At 52.9% G+C, this 22,014-nt stretch overlaps 7 protein-coding genes across 7 annotated transcripts; 4 read left to right on the top strand and 3 right to left on the bottom strand.

Moving 5' to 3' along the window:
- Positions 1-2,866: 2,866 nt before the first annotated feature.
- On the bottom strand, positions 2,867-4,775 carry COCVIDRAFT_40099 (hypothetical protein; the record flags this gene model as incomplete). The annotated part of the gene is made up of 2 exons (XM_014698479.1): positions 2,867-3,010; positions 3,075-4,775. The coding sequence occupies 2 exons, from the start codon at positions 4,773-4,775 to the stop codon at positions 2,867-2,869; spliced, it is 1,845 nt and encodes a 614-aa protein (XP_014553965.1).
- An 854-nt stretch (positions 4,776-5,629) lies between these two features.
- COCVIDRAFT_18253 (hypothetical protein) lies at positions 5,630-7,018 on the top strand (the record flags this gene model as incomplete). The annotated part of the gene is made up of 1 exon (XM_014698443.1): positions 5,630-7,018. The coding sequence occupies one exon, from the start codon at positions 5,630-5,632 to the stop codon at positions 7,016-7,018; it is 1,389 nt and encodes a 462-aa protein (XP_014553929.1).
- Positions 7,019-8,541: 1,523 nt separating this feature from the next.
- On the top strand, positions 8,542-14,651 carry COCVIDRAFT_40101 (glycosyltransferase family 2 protein; the record flags this gene model as incomplete). Its single annotated transcript, XM_014698480.1, has 7 exons — positions 8,542-8,712; positions 8,819-9,908; positions 9,955-10,525; positions 10,558-10,728; positions 11,084-11,293; positions 11,377-13,325; positions 13,378-14,651. The coding sequence occupies 7 exons, from the start codon at positions 8,542-8,544 to the stop codon at positions 14,649-14,651; spliced, it is 5,436 nt and encodes a 1,811-aa protein (XP_014553966.1).
- A 496-nt stretch (positions 14,652-15,147) lies between these two features.
- COCVIDRAFT_106341 (hypothetical protein) lies at positions 15,148-16,772 on the top strand (the record flags this gene model as incomplete). The annotated part of the gene is made up of 2 exons (XM_014698481.1): positions 15,148-16,444; positions 16,528-16,772. 2 exons carry the CDS (start codon positions 15,148-15,150, stop codon positions 16,770-16,772), a joined length of 1,542 nt encoding a protein of 513 aa, XP_014553967.1.
- A 481-nt stretch (positions 16,773-17,253) lies between these two features.
- COCVIDRAFT_106245 (hypothetical protein) lies at positions 17,254-17,762 on the bottom strand (the record flags this gene model as incomplete). The annotated part of the gene is made up of 3 exons (XM_014698482.1): positions 17,254-17,296; positions 17,392-17,516; positions 17,715-17,762. 3 exons carry the CDS (start codon positions 17,760-17,762, stop codon positions 17,254-17,256), a joined length of 216 nt encoding a protein of 71 aa, XP_014553968.1.
- Positions 17,763-18,166: 404 nt separating this feature from the next.
- COCVIDRAFT_28934 (hypothetical protein) lies at positions 18,167-19,289 on the top strand (the record flags this gene model as incomplete). The annotated part of the gene is made up of 3 exons (XM_014698483.1): positions 18,167-18,336; positions 18,434-19,040; positions 19,098-19,289. The coding sequence occupies 3 exons, from the start codon at positions 18,167-18,169 to the stop codon at positions 19,287-19,289; spliced, it is 969 nt and encodes a 322-aa protein (XP_014553969.1).
- Positions 19,290-19,467: 178 nt separating this feature from the next.
- COCVIDRAFT_106244 (hypothetical protein) lies at positions 19,468-21,691 on the bottom strand (the record flags this gene model as incomplete). Its single annotated transcript, XM_014698484.1, has 2 exons — positions 19,468-21,324; positions 21,371-21,691. The coding sequence occupies 2 exons, from the start codon at positions 21,689-21,691 to the stop codon at positions 19,468-19,470; spliced, it is 2,178 nt and encodes a 725-aa protein (XP_014553970.1).
- Between the last annotated feature and the right edge of the window lie 323 nt (positions 21,692-22,014).

Raw genomic sequence — 22,014 nt, forward strand, 5'->3', positions numbered from 1 at the left:
AATGAGTGAATGGTGTGTGATGGATGGAATAGTTGGTTATTAGTTAGTTAGTTAGTTACAAGTCGGAACACTCCAATTCCGCGGCTACGGCACACTCAGTCAGCCCCACGTGTCGTCGACAGGGTCAGCCCTTCTTGCCCATCGTGCCTTCCCTCTCTCCAAGCGCTTGGACCTGCACCACCCACAACTTCACACACACACTCTTCCCTACACCGGTCTACAAACAAGCAACTTGGCCACCGAGAAAAAACAATACCATCCGGCCTTTGGGGTCTCCTGCAGGACCCCTTCTGTCGTCCTGCACACCATCATCTGCCCATCACATGTCTGCTGCCCAGGGCACCAAACGTCATATTCCATCTGCCGTGCCATGGCCACTATCGACCCTTCTCCACTTTGTCTCACTCACCCAAGTCGCCGCCCGCGGACCGTCTCTGCGAACAAACTAACTGACTGGCCAGAGCCCTGACCAAAAAGTCCACATGGCGGCTCTCCAGGGCCAGGCCCTTTTTTTTCCTGTCTGCTGCTGCTTGCCATCCAGAGGGTACACTTCTTGGAACCTCGCCATAAAATCCTTTGCTATTGACAATGGGATTCGGCCCCCCCCTCCTCTGTTGACGTCCTTGTTTCCCAAACCAGCCTTTTGCAATTTCCGACACGGCCCCAACCTGTCCTGACGGTGCCTTTGGTAGTACCGATAGATATATTTACATATATGAAATGTGAATATACTATACTAGTTTAGATTTATAGAATTGCTATGTCAATATCATCCCAAAAGGTGGAGATTAGACTTCAAGCTTTCCCACTAGCCCTGAACCAAGCAAACCGTACTCGTATACGTATCTTTCGTTATACCGACACAGGCCCTGTCTCTTTTTGCCAAGAAACCAGGGCCCAAAAAAAGAGAACATGGTCCAAGTCGAAGGGTAAGTAAAAAAGCCGCAAGTAGACCCGATCAGCGAATGAGGGCTCTGATATTGTAATATACTCACCATTATACATTATCAGGCACGCACGCAGGACAGGCACGCAGGACAGGCACGCAGGACAGGCACGCAGGACAGGGCAGGACACGACAAGTGCAAGCAAAGCCCCATCCAGCTGCACAACTCCAGTGCACAAAGCCAAGCCAAATCGCCCCAAAAAAGGACCTTTCACTGCCTTAGGCCATATTATAGCCACTATACTCCCCATCAGCTTTAATATCACCCACTACAAACTTCACACCGATATGCCTCCCCTAGTCCAATCTACACATACAGCCGCGCCTTGGTTGGTGCAAAAAAAAAATCCAGCAAGTCAACGCAGAACTTGCGCTTTCCGATCTCTCTCTCCCTGCTCCATGCCTTGCCCCCGATCACCAATAACCCCCAACCCCACCAAACCAAAAACCCCACGTCATGCCCCCCCCGGCCGTTCCCTGCACCGTGTACATAGTAGAGCACACCTCGATTGCCAGCACCAGCATCATCAACGGCATCGTTCATCCCCATTATTTCCCCTTTTTTTTCCTCGACGAATCCCCCCCCCTTCATCTCAAATCATGACTTTTGCTACCCTTTTAGACTACGATTCCCAAATGCGCAATACAAAGTCCACGTGTGCATATGTGTTCCGCGGAGATTGAAGGTCGGAAGTCGGAAATCGGGACATGGAGAAAAGGCGAGGCTAAATGGACGGGTGTGTGTGTTTAATAAAGAAAAAAAAAGAGGAGTAAAATGGACGGAACGGACGAATGTGTAGTCCGTAGTATTTACTTTAGCTTTTCTTTTAGGCGAAGGGGGGATTTGGGGGGGAGGCTAAGGTGGATTTAAGGTCAAGTACGGGACTAGTGGTTGGAGTGTGTTGTTTAATATCGTAAGGGAAAAAAGTATGGGCTGTGAGAGTTTGATACAGGAGGTAGTAAAGAGTGAAGAGACAGGAAGGTAAGAGGGCAGATAGAATGGTACGACACAATAGGCAAGTCTAGTCATTAACTATGGGACCAAAACAACAGCAACAACAACAACAACAACAACACATCACCTCCTTCCAACACACTGCTTTCGAATCCTTTCCGTACTGGACTTTTTCGACATTTCTCTTCGCTACTAGCACTCCCTCCGGCCGTTGCTTCGTTAAAGGTGCAAACCAGAAACTTTGCAAGGAAATTCGTTTCACATGCTTGAAAATGTCTCCCCCCCCAACACTCCCAACACTGTTCCTCTCTCTTCTCTCTCCCTCCACCACTACCACCGCGCCTCCTTATCCATTTCCATGAAAAGACAATCCAAAAAAGAGAGATGATAAAAAAGCTTACATACATACACGCCATATATTTCCCCTTTGACCATACAGTTAGATGCCACGCCCCATCCATGATACCAGAAAATGCCAGTTCAAAATAAACAACAATCGAGATTTTTCTGAAAACTCGCATGCAAAAACAGCTAGAGAGACTCCATTCACTCCACTTTGTCCGTATATGTCAGGATGACGAAAAGGGAAAAGAGGGAAAAAGAAAAGAAAAGAGATGACACTCCCAACGTATATGAAACCCTGACAGGAAAAATTTGCAAGTGGATAGAAAAAAAGAAAATTCACGTCTCACATCCCATCCAACCCCCACATCCGTGACCGAATATAGATGTTGGAGAAAATAGAGACAATGCCCCGTTTAACAGGATAGGGAAGAAACAGACGGAGATAGATAGAGATAGAGCGATGAGAAAAGGAGAGACGGAAAATAAAAAAAAAGGGGGTATATATCAAGAATCTGAGCAATCGTGCACTCCCTCCCTCTCTCTATGTGTATATCATGAAGAGAAAGAAGGAGCACAATTTCGGGCAAGTTGTCCTCTAGACGAAATAAATCTTTAGCCCATCATGCAGTTGCTTGCGGTAACGACGGTGGAGGAGAGGGAGGAGAGGAAGGAGTAGCACTAGGCTCGACATCGCTCTCCTTGCCCGTCTCGTGGACTCCCTCGCCGCGACATAGCGGACACGAGTTGCGTCCTGTAGTCAGCCACTATATAACACATTAGTCATCTTCTATCCCCAGACATTCAAAGGGACATCCAAATCAGACATACCTGGTCAATGCAGATCTTGTGAAACATGTGTTCGCACTTGATGAGCTTGCGTGCCTCTTCATCCGCTTCAAAGTCGCACAGGCACACTAGACAGCGCGCTCCAGGCACGAGATCAATCGTCTCCTCGCCCTCGACTGCCTCGGCTACCAGCACGTTGCCATTCGCCCGGATCCTGAGCAACCCGGGTGCCGAAGCCACATCCTCCTCACTTGCAACAGGCGGTTTTGCCGGTCCTAGTATTGATGAGAGGAGCATCATGTCCTCGTACGTCGGAGAGTCGGTGAATAGACTGGGCGTTGTGAGGATGGGGTGATTTTCCGGGTAGCTGCCACCCAGCACATAGATGATCCAACTCCGTGACCCCTCGCCGGGGTTATTGTCCGGCTCCACCACTCCTCTCCTCCGCGGCGCTCCAGATCCGTATCGTGTAAAGTCGGATTCGCTCAGGCGACGGGGTCGTGCATTGCGCGGCTGTGTTTGCGGTTCTTCTTCGGTCGGCTCTAGAGTGGATCCGGCACCTCTTGGAACAAAGCTGTTTCGCCGAGATGGCGTGGCTGACTGGAGGATGGGCGATGGAGGCGAGGTAGACGTATTTGGCGTGGTGGCGCCCGAGGGGCCGGCGGACAGATTCATGGTGGTAGCTGGTGTCGATGGAGGAGGTTGAGGTCCCGGGGGTGAGTCTGTGAGCGATGACCAAGGGCGAGGGCGCTCTTGAGCATTTCCGCGGTGGTGCCTTGGACCGTCGTGATTCGAGGGAAAGTTGAAGCCGCCCATGGATGCCCGGCGGCGGTGGCTGAAGCGAGTGCCGTTTTGTGGTGGCTGCAGGATGTTTGCGTCACCTGGAGAGGTAGGAGGTGTGGGAAAGCTGGAGAGGGCATCGAGAAAGGGCGGTATGCTGGCGTCATCTTGTCCTGTGCCGCTGCCTGGCTGTATAGACCTGATGCCTACAATAATTATAGGCACCATTCTGCCTTCACCTTCTTCTTCGCCTTCCGATGCACCATTTGCAGAACCGCTGCCATGGCTCCCGTCGTTGTCACTTCTTGTGCTATCAGTAGCCGTGCCAAAGCGAAACATGCGGAAGAAGTTGAGCGGCGCCTGTCCTGCGCCAGGAGTGTCACCAGCTGCACCATCTTCATTGCCCCGCAATGCCGATGCTATGCTGCCGTTTTGAAGCGACTGTAGAAACGTATCAAAAGTGCCGTCTCGAGTGGCAGCCTGGTTATCGTCACCCACGAGCGAGGCTGCGGTGGCGGCTGCGGCGAGTGAGAGCAGCCTGGACAGCACGTCTGCCTGATCCTCGCCCTGGCGCAACTGCTGGGCATTGTCCATGGTCTCGCCCTCCTGCCAGAGCGAGCGTCTCCTGCGCTGGTGGCCGATCATGTTGCGTATGCGGCGCTGCGAGGGAATGATGCCGAGGGTGCGTCCGTCGCGCCGCAGTGGACTCAGAGGAGCCAACGGGCGCTGGCGGTGGGCATCTGGTCGGTCGATGGGCGAGTTTGAGCGGAGCAGCTGGTCAAAGTCCAAACCCAGGTCTGGGACCTGTACACGTGGAAGGACCAGCCCTCGGTCGGTGGCGGCGTGCGGGAGGGCTGGACGGGAGGGCGAGGAGCGCGAGGGAGCGTCTGGGGATATGGATGGCAAGACAGGCTCGGTGTCACGAGTGCGCAGTGAAGGACGGGCATGCAGCAGGCCCGTCATGGAGCTGAGCGAGGAGCGCGCTCTATGCAAGCGCGAGCGCGAGCGGGAGGGCGGGGGCTCGCGGTGCGTTGGCGGGGGCTCGTTGCGGGCATCGAGCCAGCCCAGGTGGGAGGACAGGCGGCGGGAGAAGCGTGCATGGGAGGAAGCTGGCGGGGGTGGTGGTGAGGGGGCTCTTGAGCGGTCGTTGGGGCGGATGGTGGTGGTCGTGTCCAAGTCGGTGACGGGCGGCAGCGAGGGCGAGGACGAGGCAAGCAGGCCAGGCGCCCACGAGCGCGGGCGTCGTCTGGACCGGTTTGGGGCGTCAGTCGCGCCTCTGGAGTGTGCCTGGCCCATTGTGCGAGGGCATCGGGCGGGGGGGAAGATGGGGGAGGGTGGCCTTCGCAGACAGACAGACAGACAGACGGAGAGGCAGGCAGACAGTCACGATGATCGAACAGACAGACAGACAGACACGCCGACCGGCGGACAGTCCAGCCAGGCCGGCCACCGGCCACCGTCGTATGGCGCAGCGCAGCCCCAGGACCGGCTATGCCGAAAGAAGCTTAGCGGCCATCCGCCAGGCCTGCCTCTGCCCGGGCGGGCCAGCCATGAAACAGGTCGCGACAGCTTGACGCTGCTAAGAAACGACAATCTCCTGGTCCTGTCCTGTCGTATCCTGCTCCCACTCTCACCGCCTCGTCCGCGTCCACGTACCCGACTGCTGCTAGTAGAGTGCTACACCACACCTGGCTGCAGTGTCGCCGGGCAGGGGGTCCGCGCCTACGCCCGCCGCCTCGGTCGCCGCCCGCCTGGCACCACCACCACCACCACCACCACCGCCACACAAACACCACCACCACAGACACCCATGCAATATGTACTTCACCACCCACCTGCGCGACCAGCACACCGTGCCCGTCTCCCTGCGCGCTGTCCATTGCCAAAGACCCGCAAAAGCACCCTCCAAAAGGAACCCCGCCGACTCGTCCGCCCGCGCCAGCTCCGACTCTGATTCCGACCTTTTTCACGGCCAGGACGAAGAAGCACCATCCACACCAGCACCAGCACCCTTCCCGCAAGCACATCCACGCACCACAGGCCAATCGTCCACCGCCGTCTCGCCCGCCCCGGAAAAAGCCCAGCTGCGTGTCGCAGGCCTATTGCCCGACCGCGCACACGACGTGCCTCCACCACCCTTCCCCCATGCGCCTGCCAGCACTCTCAAAAAGCCCCATGGGTCCACTAGAATCCAACAGCAAATGGCCAGCCCACCTGTCCATCTATACGCTGTCGACCCCGCTCCCACGCACCCGCTGGCCCACGACCCCCACGATGGCCTCAAAAGGTCCCATCTCGACAACCTCTCCACATTAATGCATTCGTGTCTGCTCAAGGGTGACTATGACCGCGCCAGTCGGGCCTGGGGCATGATCTTGCGCACCCAAGTTGCCGGTGGAACCCACGTCGACCCTCGCAACCATGGCCGATGGGGTGTCGGCGCCGAGATTCTTCTTCGACGCAACCCGCAAACGCCACGCCCAGACTCCCACGACACACCCCAGCCTGCTCATCAAACTAGCCTTTTCTCCCCAGAGGGTTTCGAACTGGCTCGAAATTACTACGAGCGCCTCATCGTCCAGCACCCAACCCGGAAAACCCAGCCATATGCCGTCGACGAGCGCATCTTCTATCCACCCATGTTCTCGTTGTGGATCTACGAGGTACGCGAAAAGAGCAAGCGTGCAAAGATGCAGCTGCAGGACGAACTCGCCAACCGATCCGTAACGTCGAGGAGCATGTCAGTTGACAGTGCTGCTTCCGGAAGGCCGGATGACTCTGGCGCAAAGGAAGAGGCAATCCGTACAGACGAGCTGGCCCAGGCTATCGAGATTGCTGAGCGTCTTGACCAAGTCATTTCATCACCGCCCTTTGACAGACAGGCCAATCTTCTCCAACTGCGTGCCAACGTTGCCCTGTGGATCAGCGACCTTGCACTCGGGACACTCGACGTCGACGAAGACTGGGATGCTGAATTTCCTGCACGAATCAGCGCAAGCAGCAACATGCCCGTTTCAAACAGAATCCAGCGTTTGTCCAATGCTCGCAGAGAGCTCAAGGAAGCCCACGCTTGCTTCGAGCAGGCTGCAGCAAACGGCGCTAAAGTGCAGGCTCCACTTCTTTCCAGCATCAACCTGAGACTCACCCAAGTGACCAAGTACTTGGACAAGTTGCAGCCCTCCCAATTCGATGACGACGACTACTAGTCTCTCTCAACCCGTGATCCATCTCTGCAGCCACACAGATATCGAACCCGGCCCTGTGCGCTGCTCACTCTTCCTTCTTCCCCTTCTCTTTTTGCATTATACCCCAGTTTCTCATGGAAATGATTATGACACAAGTATGTTGGATGTGACCTACTGCGAGGCCAAGCGTCAGTCTGACTGTGATGCGGACAAAGAGACCCGTAGCCACTCCGTAAGCTATGCTCGTGGCAAACCCGCACATGAGGACACAAACTTCAACAGAAGGACCTGTTGCTTTTAAACTTCACTTGATCAGTCACTAACTCTAACATATTGCCTTGCCCTCGAATCGTTCGACACTTACATATGTACATCATCTTTGCACTCCCTTGAGAGTTCCTATCAGATTTCTAGACCCTATTGCATGGCCTCGTCCGGTACAAGGATTTGGACGGCAACCTAGATATCGCACGTCTTGCTCTCTTGAGAGGATAACACATTGAGGTTACGCAAGCTTGAGAAGCATGCTACCCAGCATGTCTTGAACCTTATATAGCTTTGGGGCTTGTCAAGGCCAGTCATTGGACTGAACTTACAATCATGACTTTTTATTGCACTAGCTTCATGTGCTGCTTACGACATGGGCAATTTCCGGCTCAACCTTTTCTCGATGAACCAAAGTTTAGACATGCCTACGGAGGCGACTGAGGTTGGATTGGGTTTCCCCTTCGTACGGCCGTATATGAGATGACTAAGATAATAAATAAGATATTTCTCCCTTGCTAGAATGTATCTTCTCTGCGCATAAGCAAGAAGGGCAAGCAATGTCGACGTTCTGATTGCCACATGCATTTCTCTCGCATTATACTTGTTTTCAGAGGGGCAGACATGGATTAAATATGTAGCATATAGTGATTTTGTAAGATCGTCGTCAGCCTCGACCGCCCCGTCTCTGTTATGTATATCTGACAAAGCCTTGACAAAGCCTAAAATACTGCTCTGCACTATGTCACAGACCCGCACCTCCACGACCAAATATACGAATCAGAATTTCCGGCAAAGTCTCCACCGGCCATCTGCCCCGCCCCGCCTCCGTTGAAACTTGGTGTCATGTGGGGTAGTCGCGCACCTGTCGCGATCAGGTCCTCACAGTGTAGGAACTACCGATACATTTGGTATCCACTGCCGTGTCCTTTCCCGGTTATAATCAAAACTTGGTCGCAGATACCTATATAAGAATATGACCCTGAGTCTGTTCGTTGTCGAATCTTATGCGCATCATACACTAATTAGAGCGGGGTAACACCACATCCCTCACCTGATTGCACCGATACAGAGATACTCAAAGGCATATCAACGAAATAATCTTCCACCATGGCAGTTTCGGACGCACCAGAGTCAAAATGCGATGTGTCAGTCTGTTAATTCAATGCATCTTGAAAAATGGCTAACAGCTTTCAAGTCTGATTATTGGTGCTGGCCCAGCAGGGTACGTACTTGCCTCTCAAACTGCCATATGTAAGTGACTGACCTGGTTTAGTCTGATGCTTGCTACTTGGATGGCAAGATGTGGCATCGACGCTCGCATAGTCGATAAGCGAGGCACCAAGATTTACTCTGGACAGGCAGATGGGCTGCAATTGCGGAGTCTGGAAATCTTTGACAGTTTTGGATTCGCCGATAGAGCGTGGAAGGAGGCGAATCATTTGATAGAGGTATACTTGTTCACCAACTTGGGTCGACTTGACTAACGACATCGCAGTTTTGCATGTGGGCAAGTCTGCAGAAATCACCTCTTTCGACATCTCCTAATGTATACAGAACCCCGGCGAAGACGGTGTCATACGTCGGTCCGACCAAATCCCAGATGTTGTTCCTGGAATCTCCCGATTCAAGGAAATTGTTCTCCACCAGGGCCGTATCGAACGATTCTTCCTCGATCACATCAAGAAGCACTCGAAGGATACCCTACGTGTAGAGCGTGGCGTGCTTCCCGAATCGCTCCATATCGACCAAGACCAAGTAAACGACCACTCACCGGACAACTATCCCATCACCGTGCAGCTGCGGTATCTGACTGAAGAGGAGGCCATGCCCGCCCAGAGCAAGGGCTCCAGCATCAATGACGGCCTTTTCCGGAGCAATCTGGCAGATGATGATACCCAAGATTTAATCGCAAATAGCAGACAGAAAGACGGTAGCACAGAGACTGTGAGGGCAAAATACGTTGTTGGGTGCGACGGCGCTCACAGTTGGACCCGAAAGCAGCTGGGCTTCGAGCTTGAAGGAGAGCCAACAGACCACATCTGGGGCGTACTCGACATTATTCCCATCACAGATTTTCCCGATGTTCGAAAGCGTTGTGCCATACATAGCGCGTCTTCAGGTTCAATGATGATCATTCCGCGGGAGAACAAACTTACTAGACTGTACATTCAGCTCACGGAAATCAAACCAGATGCTAGTGGTCGGGCAGACAGGTCGAAAATCACCCCAGATACTATCATCAAAGCGGCACAACGGATCATTGCACCCTACAAGTTGACATATGAATACTGCGACTGGTGGACCGCATACCAAATCGGCCAACGAGTAGGCAAGAACTTTGACCGCGACAGCCGCGTTTTCCTGGCTGGCGATGCTGTTCATACTCATTCCCCAAAGGCTGGCCAGGGGATGAATGTATCCATGCAGGACGCCTACAATCTGGGCTGGAAATTGGGACTGGTAGTCAAGGGCGTGGCTCAACCAAGTATACTCAAAACGTACCAGTCTGAGCGGAGACGAATTGCCCAGGATCTCATTGCATTCGATCACAAGTTTTCAAGACTCTTCTCTGGCCGACCGGCCAAGGATCTCATGGACGAAGAGGGTGTAAGCATGGACGAGTTCAAACAGGCATTCCAGAAGGGTAAGTACTGAATCTCTAAACCACAAAATATGCTGACGTGACTTAGGCGGTCTATTCGCCGCTGGTCTTTCGGTCGACTACGGCACAAGCATGTTAGTGGGCAAACCAGGCAATGCCGCGGAACAGGGCGATGGAACAGATGTATCGTCCAAGACACAAGTCATTGGCAAGCAAGAACTCGCCTCGGAGACGAAGATAGGTATGCGTTTCCCGAGCCACCAGGTTCTCAACCAGTCAGACGGCCGGGCATGGGAGTTCCAGCAGAAGTTAAAGAGCGACGGACGATTCCGCATCATCATCTTTGCCGGCAATGTTGTCAACCAAGAGCAGAGTACTCGCCTAAAGGGCTTCTGCCAACGCCTCTCATCATCACCACTCCTGGCTCCGCGGCTCATCAAGGACGTTGATGTGCTCACCCTGCACTCATCCAAGCGCATCGAGGTCGAGCTGCTAAGAGACTTCCCCGATGTTCTGCATCCCTTTGATCCTAAGACTGGATGGGACTATGACTCGGTGTATGTGGATGATGGTAACTACTACGAAGCATTTGCAGATGCATACAAGAAATACGGTGTGGACAGAGAAAAGGGCTGCGTCGTAGTCGCCAGACCAGACCAGTATGTAGGATACATTGACACGCTCGATGAAGCGGGACTAGAGGGGGTGGAAGCATATTTTGCAGGCATTCTCAGGACGTAGACAGAAGCAAATCTAGATTTCTGCACGTTAATGCACACTGTCTCTCAACAGCGCCGCAGTATCCTGCAAACGCCCTGTTCACATATGCATGGACCTGTATGACGTGCTTCAGCCCTAAATCGTACACGGTGTGACGGATCAGGCGTCTCCCAGGACAACCACACAACCGCTAACCGTGTAACGGACGGCGATCCCCAGCCAATTGACCACGACAGCGTGCACCGTCCCACGCGGCTGCGGACGAATAATGGTTGCTATGCTGGTGTGCAACGGTCTAAGCCTGAAGTGGGTCAAGTCTGGGGGCCGTACCTGGCGGCTCTAGGGCTGGGCGGAGTGTTGGCACGACAACCGTGGAAGAAACAACACCGCCGGATGTGCCGCCTCGCATTAACTCTAGAGCCCAGCGACTGCATCGATTCCCCAGAAACATTAATTTAGTATTCCCGACGTCGCAATCGCTCTTCGAGTGACACTAGAGAAAGAGTACGACGCTTCTACCACATCTTGGACTCTCTTTTCCTTTTTTTCACGACTCACCGACATATCATGAACGGACCCACCACCCCAGGTGGTGCACACTATGGACGGCCACCTGCATATGACGACGAAGACGGCTCCCCTCAGCTCCAAGGAGGCTCAACCATGCGTTTGTTGACAAACGTGGACGATAGCCAAAGCTATGTGTCGTGAGTATTAGTTTTCCTTGTTTCTTCACTTTCACATTCACTTGCGTCCCACGTTTGTGGACTCAATCTCATTCCTGTACCAGAAGACGCTCCTTCGAGGACACTTCAAACATGTCGACCGCAAATAGCACCGCTGCGGCCCTGGGCACGCACATGACGCCCTCTGAGGCGGGCAAGCAGAGGGAGGCCGAGGCCGAAATTCACGACTTCTTGCGTGAGGCTGGCAATGCGCTCAATGCGACTGGAAGTGCGGCGCCAGCGCAAACAAACTCAGCAGGCAGAAAGTCATTCAGACAACAAGCCATCGGCTGGATGTCGCCTTCAAAAGCAACACCATTGCAAGACCCAGACTTACCGACCCATCACTCTCACAGACAACCCCAGCCAACATCGCGCATGTACCACCCATCACCATCTTCAGTATCCAGCCTGTCGAGGACACCCTCATTAATGGACAATGCCCCCAACATGCCCCCTCCAATTGATGACGACTACGTCCCCTACCGACGGTCAATATCGCCTGATCGGCCGTATTCACCCACGCGCACATCAGTCGACTACTCGCGACCGCCTGCTTCAGTAAATTCCTACGAGCCATACGACCTCCATGGCAGTCCGCGACCAGGCAGCCCTCAGCGGCCATTGCCACCCCAGCCTCTGTTCACTGCTGGCGGAAGGCCTGGCTCCCGCGATTCGGAGCGCACCATGGACATGAGCGACATGCGCTCAATACCCATGCATGACGACGATGACCCATTCACCGAGATGGGCGACGACCGACCAGAGTTGCGCTCGCGAGACTCTTATCTGACCGACGACACATACACAGACGTCTACACCGAAGTAGACGAAAAGGCGGAGCACTACGGACCTGCTCCAGATGGTGCGCAGGCCCGACGTGGTGCGCGAGACGCAGTCATGACGAAGAAGGAAGTTCGCCTGATCAACGGTGAACTCATTCTCGAGTGCAAGATCCCCACCATTCTCTACAGTTTCCTTCCGCGACGAGACGACATTGAGTTTACGCACATGCGATACACGGCCGTTACCTGCGACCCTGACGACTTTGTGGACCGTGGCTACAAATTGCGCCAGAACATTGGCAACCCACGTGAGACGGAGGTCTTCATCGCCATTACCATGTACAACGAGAACGAAATCGACTTTACTCGTACAATGCACGGTGTCATGCAGAACATCAGCCACTTTTGCTCTCGTATGAAATCCAGAACTTGGGGCAAAGACGGATGGCAGAAGATTGTCGTGTGCATCATTGCCGATGGTCGTGGAAAGGTTCACCCTCGAACGCTTGACGCCATTGCTGCCATGGGCTGCTTCCAGGAGGGTATTGCGAAGAACCACGTCAACCAGAAGGAAGTCACAGCCCACGTCTACGAATACACAACCCAAGTCTCTCTAGATTCTGACCTCAAGTTCAAGGGTGCTGAGAAGGGTATCGTGCCATGTCAGATGATCTTCTGCTTGAAGGAACAAAACTCTAAGAAACTGAACTCGCATCGCTGGTTCTTCAATGCCTTTGGACGCGCACTCAACCCCAATATTTGCATCTTGCTCGATGTCGGAACCAAGCCAGGCCCCAAAGCGCTGTACCACTTGTGGAAGGCCTTTGACACCGACTCTTCGGTCGCGGGAGCAGCTGGTGAGATCACAGCAGGCAAGGGCAAAGCCTGGCTTGGTCTTCTCAATCCGCTTGTTGCATCGCAAAACTTCGAGTACAAGATGTCCAACATTCTGGACAAGCCATTGGAGTCGGTCTTTGGCTACATTACTGTGTTGCCAGGTGCACTGTCGGCTTATCGCTATCACGCGTTGCAGAACGATCACACTGGGCATGGACCCCTTAGCCAGTACTTCAAAGGAGAAACGCTTCACGGTCAAGATGCAGACGTGTTCACGGCCAACATGTACTTGGCTGAGGATCGTATTCTGTGTTGGGAGCTTGTGGCAAAGCGAAGCGAACAATGGGTTCTGAAGTATGTTAAGGCGGCCACTGGAGAGACGGATGTGCCAGGTAAGATAGACACTCATCGCCCTTGTAGGACCATCTACTAATATGGTTGCAGATGCGGTTCCCGAGTTCATTTCCCAGCGTCGTCGCTGGCTGAACGGTGCCTTCTTTGCTGCCGTGTACTCGCTGCTCCACTGGAAGCAGGTGTGGGCCACTGACCACACTATCTGGCGCAAGATCCTCCTCCACATCGAGTTCGTCTATCAGTTCGTCCAACTGCTATTCACCTTCTTCTCGCTGGCCAACTTCTACCTTACCTTCTATTTCGTCGCTGGCTCCCTTGCCGATCCTGAAATGGACCCCTTCGGACACAACGTTGGCAAATACATCTTCTACATCCTGCGATACACATGCACGCTACTCATCTGTATGCAGTTTATCCTGTCCATGGGTAACCGACCTCAGGGTGCAAAGAGGATGTTCTTCTGGAGTATGGTCATGTATGGCGTCATCATGGCATACACGACCTTTGCTTCCTTCTACATTGTCATTGTCCAGCTGAAAGATCCCAAAGCCGAGAAGACGATAGGTTCAAACACCTTTACCAACCTCATCATCTCAACAGCAACCACCATTGGGCTTTACTTCCTCATGTCCTTTATGTATCTGGATCCCTGGCATATGTTCACCTCGAGCGCGCAGTACTTTGCTCTCCTGCCTTCGTACATTGCAACGCTCCAGGTGTACGCTTTCTGCAACACGCACGACATCACATGGGGAACCAAGGGTGACAACGTGGCAAAGACGGATCTTGGAGACGCCCGCGCAAAGACGAAGAACGTTGTTGAACTCGAGATGCCGTCCGAGCAACTCGACATTGACAGTGGCTACGACGAAGCGCTTCGTAACCTGCGTGACCGTGTCGAAGTACCTGAGCCCCCGATTTCGGAATCGCAGCAGCAGGAAGACTACTACCGCGCTGTGCGTACGTACATGGTCGTCATCTGGCTCATCTCCAACGCCATTCTCGCCATGTCCATCAGCGAAGCCTACGGCAACCGCAAGGTCACCAACAACTTCTACCTCACGTTCATCTTGTGGGCTGTCGCTGCTCTCGCCGTCTTCCGTGCCATTGGATCCACCACTTTCCTCATCATCAACTCGATCCATGCCATTATGGAGACGAAGCTCAAGTGGCAGGACAAGATTGACGACAAGAAGAGCAACAGGACTGGTCTTGGTGGTGGCAGGAAGTATGGCAGGAACAAGTGGTGGAAGTTTGGTTTCGGTGGCGGCGTGTCATCCAGCTGGTTCTCGGGCAGCACAATCTCAAGCAAGCTTAGTAGCATGGCGCCTAGCAATTGGGGTGGCAGCAGTGTGGGCCGCTAGACGGGTCTTGCTTTGATTCTCACGGTAAGTAATGTGAAAAGTGAGTATAACCTTTACGAATTTTACGAGTGCGCTGTTCTTGTGGGCTTTTTTGTTTTATGGAGATGAGTTATTGGAATGATACCTGGACTTGGAGACGCGAATGGTTATGTCGCACATATGTATATAGTTTCTACTAATGATGATGAGTAATGCTCGTCAATTAAATGAAAGCTTTTTTTATAGTTTGCAAGATGAATGCCATGACGATGTGATTGTCGTTTCCCATAGTCCCGTCATGGTCACATGCAGAAAGCTCAAAGCAACGCGCTGTGCCTGGGAACGACGCTCGGACCATGTTTACATGCATGCCACTCCACCATCATCCCGCCAAACACCCAAGCAGTGCCACGGACTTGCCCACCACACGCAACATTTCCAAAGCGACAACAAGATGGCGCCCCGCAGCAAAGTCGCAAACATCTCCTTCACCGTCGACTCCGCCTCGGAAGACGAAATGACGGTAGACGAGCTCAATGCGACCCAAAAACCCGAGTCCAACGGCGACACCAAAGCGACAGGTCGCAAAGCGCGTGGAAACGCTGCGCAATCAAAGGCGGGCGCCTCTACGACCAAGGCGCCTGCTAAGGGACGGCCCGCGGCGCGCGCAGCAAACGGAACTAATGCGACAGTTGCGAAGAAGAGTAATGGAGCAGTAAAGAAAGCGACCACAAAAGCTGGACGCAAGGCGCAGGCAGAGGAGGATGATGCGAACGGAAGCGACAGCGACGAAGCGGCGGACGTTGAGGAAGAGGAGCCAGCGCCACAGGCCAAGTCGACTAAGAGAGGCAGGCCAGCAAAGAAGGCGCAAGAAGAAGAGAAGCGCGAGGAGGAATCAGTGCCAGCGCCGGCAAAGAGAGGGCGCAAAGCAGCAGTAAAGGAGGGAGCAGAGAAGGAGACCAAGTCCAAGACAACCGCAAAGTCAAGAGGAACAAAGCGCGCGCTCGAATCCGAACCCGAGCCGGAGCAGATGACCATCCCGGAGACACAGCCAGAACTAGACACAGAAACTATGGATATTTCAGAGTCGATAGAAATAGAGGAGATACCAGAGAGCATGCCACCACCGGTACGGCCTTCTGCACGCCGAGCACATGCACAACCGAATAGTAGGGCGCGACGGACATCTGCTGGAGTGAGGCGGACAGGAAGCATATCAGACTCTGAGCGAGACCCCATTATGCGCCGGAAACTGGGAGACCTCACGAAGAAGCTCGACACCATGACAGCCAAGTACGAAGCTCTCAAGGAAGCAGCATCATCCGGAAAAGAATCCAACTTTGATCAACTAAAGAAGCGGACCGACCAGATCGCCAAAGACCAAGACGCCGTCATAAAATCTCTGAAACAGCAAGTCTCCGACACACAATCCCGCACCGCAGACCTCGCCTCACTCAAGAAAGAACTCGCCGCCGCCTCCAAAGAATCCGCACGTCTCGCCGCCGAAAACAAGAAACTCGCCGAGTCCCTCACAGCCGCACAAAACGAAAACAAGACGCTCTCATCTAAACTCGCAGCAGCTCGATCCTCATCAACAATACAGCCAGACGTTAAGACTGTGCCCGGCAGCGCCGTCAAACCCCGAACCACAGGCGTCGTCCTCCCCGGCACAGTCGAAGCTGCAAAGGAAGCAACCCTCGCACGCCAAAAAGTCGATCTGTACAGCGACTTGACCAACCTCGTCGTTTTGAGCGTCAAGAAATCAGACGAAGGAGAAGACGTATATGATTGTCTTCAAACAGGTCGTGGTCGCAGTAAGTTTCCATTTCCCCTTCCCCCCCCCCCTCTCCAACCTACCTTTCGCTCAAAAAAACAAACTAACAAATACAAAAAAAAGCCCTCCACTTCCACCTCACTGTCGCCCCCGGCTCCAGCCCCGCCGAAGAAACAGAATTCATATACCAACCCCTCCTCGACGAACAGCGCGACAAGGAACTCCTGGATATCCTACCAGATTATCTTACCGAAGAAATTTGCTTCCCCAGTGCGCAGGCTGTCAAGTTTTATTGCAAGGTCCTGGATAGTATGAATAAAAAGGTTGTGCTTGAGGACGAAGGCGAGAGCGAAGATGGAGGCGAGTGAGTTTTGTAAGAAAGAAATACGGCTTGCTTTGGGGTCATGTGGGGTTGCATGATGGGGATGGTGCATTGGATGAGAGAGTTTTTGGCGTATTTGGTTGCCTTGTTGTAGTATCGAATGATACCCCCCCCTTCTTCCCTTCAATTCCCATGTTTTGTTCTTCGTGTCTTCTTGAGGTATGATGGGTTTGCAACGTACAATCTATGCTGTTTTTTTAGCAATGAGAACATATGTATACAAATGATGTGTTTTCGTTTTGTTTTGTTGGTCATTCGATATCCCCAAATCGGCTTCATTCTTTTATCTACACAACTTTTTTTCTTTTCCCCTCTTGCTCCGTCTAACGTTGCAGAGAGGTCAAAAAAAAACCATCCCCCTCCCCCTGCGAAACCGTGGTATATTGGGTAGGTATATGTCCATCCGTCACAATGGGGGTTATACCACTGCCATATCTTTCCTCTCGCGGTCGAAACGGTGCGCTTATTTATTTTCCTGAGACCTTGTCTGCGGCCTTCTTGACGTACTCCCTGTACAAACAGTACTTGTCAGTTCTGTATTCGCTGCAATGGTACCCGAAGCTATCGGTAAGGAAAAGATGCAAGGAGGGGATAAAAAAACGCACTTGACAAAGTTCTCCTCTTCGCTGCTCTTCGCATTGATAGGAGGCGTAGTGGGGTCCTCGGCCTTCTTTCCGCCCATCGAGAGCGCAGCACCGGTGAATGTGGTGGCGAGCGTAGCAATCGCAAGCTATTCATATCTCGTTAGCCCCATCTTCTTCATCTACCCATCAATTCCACCTTATCCCTTCCCAGAGAAGCCGGAATGCAGAGAGCAATTGCTGCGACTGCAACACAGGAAACACCAATGCCTTCAATTGATTGTCCTCCGGCGTCTTTCCTTTGCAGCCGAGGAAGCTGCACTGGGGATAGAGAAAACAGGACATACAACGTGCGATCCGACCTGGCGGCCGAAAATCGTGTACATGGCAACCATCTTTGCGGTAGTGAAGGCTGTGTGATCCGTTCCGAGGGGAAAATCGCAGGGAGGATATGAGATGCGGATGCGTCAATGGATGGCGGGCGGGCGGGTAGAGAACGGGTTCGTTGCAGTTCGGAGCTTGCTGGTCTGCTTCGGAAGAACGAGGTGCGTGGCTTGGCGGGCGAAGAAAATGTGGCTGAGGAGCTGTGGCTGGTGTGGCTGCGCGACAGGGATGGTAGGAGAAATAAGGATTATGACGTGCGGCTGAGGTGGTGGGTTGGTTGGTTGCTGGCTAAAGGTCCCGAGGTTGCCGAGTGGTACGATGATAAGACTTGCGTGTGGAGTCTATTCTTTCTTACTAACGCTCTTTACCCTTTTGTAGACAAGACTTCGGATTGAATACTTGCGATTGTGTCGGAATGGCTAAAGATGCGAATGAGAAGGTAGCGGAGGTGGATGGTGTGCCTGTAGAGCGACGGGGAGCGCGTCCTGACTTTTCGGTTCCGCCGCCGAGGAAACAGCTTCCTAAGGAGCTTCAGGATACGCTCAATAATGAGGAGAAGCTGTGGGAGGTTATGTACGATGGCGAGTATGTTACCTTTTAACTGCCAAATCGCATACATCCATCGCAATGTGCAGATGGCTTCTGCCTACTGCTCCTCATAATAGCTAACACGCGACGACAGAGGCGACGACACGACGGATACATCTCTCCGCTATGCAGCCTACGCCTCGCGCATTCGCACCATTATGCTCTCTGCGCACCGCTATGTAGCCTACACCTCTGACATTGGCGAATCCTTCCGTCCAGTCGCCCACCCCTACCTGGTCAAAGGCGCATACGGCATCTCCTGGCTCTATCTCACCGGTGACGTCGCCCATGAAGGCTACAAAGCCTATTGCCGCAACCAGCGTACTCTGCACCCTGAGAAATTCATCGATGAGGCTGCGGATAAGTCGCTCGGGGAACAGAAGGACAAGGATATGGCGGCGACGGGGAAGTCGTTTGGTTCGGGTATCTTTGATAAGGTGCAGGATCTGGCGAAGAATGCGACGAGCACTGAAGGCGTCAAGTATGGCGGCGCCGCTAGTCCACTGACGGGTGGAGAGGTCGTTCCAGGGCGTATACCGGCCATTGAGGATTACAGGGCTGTCATGGCGCAGCGAGCGGTCTTCCAGGCTGTGGCTTCGATGGGATTGCCAGCTTTCACCATCCACAGCATTGTCAGGTATTCTGGGCGTGCGCTCAAGGATGCAAAGAACAAGACGCTGAGGACCTGGGGGCCAATTGGGGTAAGTCATGTTCCATCGTCCAGTGTATGTGGTTGAGAGAGTACTGACACATAATAGCTGGGTCTTGCGGCCGTTCCTTTCTTACCCTATGTGTTTGATGAGCCCGTTGAGCACGCAACTGAGTGGATCTTCTACAATGCATTCAAGACGTTTGGAGGCGAGAAGGCTGTCGAGGGGAGACCAGTGATTGGAGCAAAGGAGCTGAGGAAAGAGGAGACCGAGGCGAATAAGTTGAAGAAGGAACTCTAAAGTGACTTGAGAATCATGACGAGACATCCCTCTTCATCTATCTGTAAATACGATACCCACAAAGTATACGATCCGCTCAATCTATACATATAATATTCCACGAAACTCTTGCGTACTGGGTATCGCTATCAAACAAGGATGGAACCAACGTATGCAAACATCAAAATCCTCTCCCCTCTTACTCCCCTCCTCCCCCATCCCTCTCACAAGCCTCCGTAAACACCCTCAGCAATTCAGGAAACTCACACACATTCATTGACTCAAACACATCCAACGAATACAACTTGAGCGCCCCCATGCGCGGACTCTTGACCCCAAACGCAAGCTTAGCCAACATCCTTGCATCATCTCGAATCGTCACTGCATCCAGCACCCGCTTCACCTTGACGGGGTCAGGCGGCTGCGCCGGCTCATCAGGAAGCACAACCTGCACATGCGTCTCGCACCACGTACAATGACCGCATTCCTTCATGCCGCGCTCCGCATCGCCAAAGTACTCTGCCATGTTATTTGCGAAACAGCGTTTTGCCGTTATTAGATCGATTAGCGCGCGTGTGCGGCCGAGATTCTGGGTCTCGGTTTCTTGCATGCTTTTGTCTAGCTTTTGTACGATGTCGTTTATTTCTGTGGGAGATTGGGGTAAGGGGCGCTCGAGGCGGTATATATTCTGTACCCCTTCTTTTTTGAGTTCGATTGCGCCGCGTTCGTTCCATTCGTCGATTTTACGGACGAGATCGGCACGGTCGATGCCGCTTGAAGCTGCTAGGTCGTCTAGGGCTACGTGCGTCCATTTGCTGGCTTTGGTGGCAGCTTTGCGGATTGCGGATGCGGCGGGGGAGGTGTCGTTGAGGAGGGTGGCTGCATCTTTGGTTATGTACATGTATTTTGTGTAGAGGGAGCCGGCAGCGCGGAAGAGGTTAAATTGGAGTTCTAGTTGGGCGTAGAGGATACCGAGGACAATGGGTTTGATGTCTGCTTCTTGGCTTTGCGTATATAGGGAGAGGGTGAAGGTGTCTCCCGCTTTGAGGTATGCGCGGTCTGGCGAGCAGATATCTTGCATTAGAAGTTTTAGCGAGCGCAGGGAGGGTCGGTCGCCATATGTGAAGATGTTGCGTAAGTAAAAGTCTTTTGTGGATAGGTAGAACATGCAGACACTCGGCTTTCCATCTCGACCTGCCCTTCCGATTTGTTGACTGTAAGACTCAATACTATCGGGTATGTCAAAATGCACAATGTTGCGGATATCAGACTTGTCGATGCCCATGCCAAAGGCTATGGTGGCGACTACAATCATGTCGGTGCTAGAGAGAAACTCATCCTGTGTCTTTGACCGTACTGCAGCGGGCATACCCGCATGGTATGCTTTGGTGTTGAAACCTTGTGCTTGTAATTCTGCAGCCAGTGTTTCGGCGCCTTTCTGAATCGTCACGTATACAATAGTCGTACCTGGGTGCTTTCTGAGATGGGCGACAAGCTTGGCTACGTAATCGGCATCTTTGGTGTTTGCTTCAGCTAGTAAACGGAGATTGGGGCGATACATTGTCGTTCTGAATAGGCCTTCTTCGGGAATGTCAAAGGCATTTCGAATGTCCTTGGCAACTTTTGGGGTTGCGGTTGCTGTCAAACATATGACTCTTTCTATTTGAGCTTCCTTTGCAAATCGAGCTATCTTGAGGTAATCTGGGCGGAAAGAATGACCCCACTCTGAAATACAATGGGCTTCGTCGACTGCAAGCAGTCGAATACCTCCAGGTATGTTTTTGAGTGAAGCAATGAACCCCTCGCTGTTAAGCCGTTCCGGAGCACAGTAGATGAGGTCCAGACGTCCATTTCGGAGATCATCTTGTGCAGCCAGAAATTGATCGCGTGAAATGGAAGAGTTCAATACCGCGGCTTTTATGCCACGGCGCAGAAGAGCGTCAACTTGATCTTTCATCAAAGCAATCAGCGGAGAGATGACTAGAGTGACACCGCTGTGCCCGGCAGTGCGTTGTTTGAGTTCCTCATCTTGATACCTAAAAGCAACTGCAGGTACCTTGAGACATTAACTAAGCGTCTCAAAACCAGACGTTCGAACTCACTTGATAGCAGAGGCTTTTTCCGCCCCCAGTGGGAAATACGACTACTGCGCTGCCTCCATCGAGGATTCGTGTGATAGCCTTCTCCTGTTCAAGGCGAAAGCTGTTTAGACCAAAGCGCTCCTTGAGAATCCTGTTTGCGAGTGCAGTACTGGGAGAAGGGGTTGTATCAGTTTTCAGATCAGATCTGGATCGCTTGGGCGATGGCACTCTATCAGAGTTGTCGTCATTGAGCTTCCGTTTTGCACCAGGGGGGTCGAGAGCCGCAGTGGCAGCGAGGTATTCATCGTCCTCAGACGACCAGCCAAATTCGTCATCACTCATACCAGAAGACACGTGTGACGAAAGCTTAGCAGTTTTAGAACGTAGCCACTACCAGGGATCGTGGCTGAGGTGGTGAAGAACACGACTCGGTGGTGTTCGGGCAGTCTCGCGCTAGATCGGAAACGCGACGGCACGTGATTGGAGATGCCCAATGGGTTGGTCCACGGCGAAGTCTTCCAGAAGTCTACCCAGTCGATTCTCCGAATGGGGCAAAAATTACGACCATTGGGCTGATGTACATGGACTGTCAGGTTTACCTGTTGAATACACAACGCAATACAGGGAATTGCTTCCGGCGGGTCTCAGTGATGTTGAAACAGGCA

This window comes from Bipolaris victoriae (genome assembly GCF_000527765.1).
Source record: "Bipolaris victoriae FI3 unplaced genomic scaffold scaffold_77, whole genome shotgun sequence".
NCBI classification, from domain to species: Eukaryota; Fungi; Ascomycota; class Dothideomycetes; order Pleosporales; family Pleosporaceae; genus Bipolaris; species Bipolaris victoriae.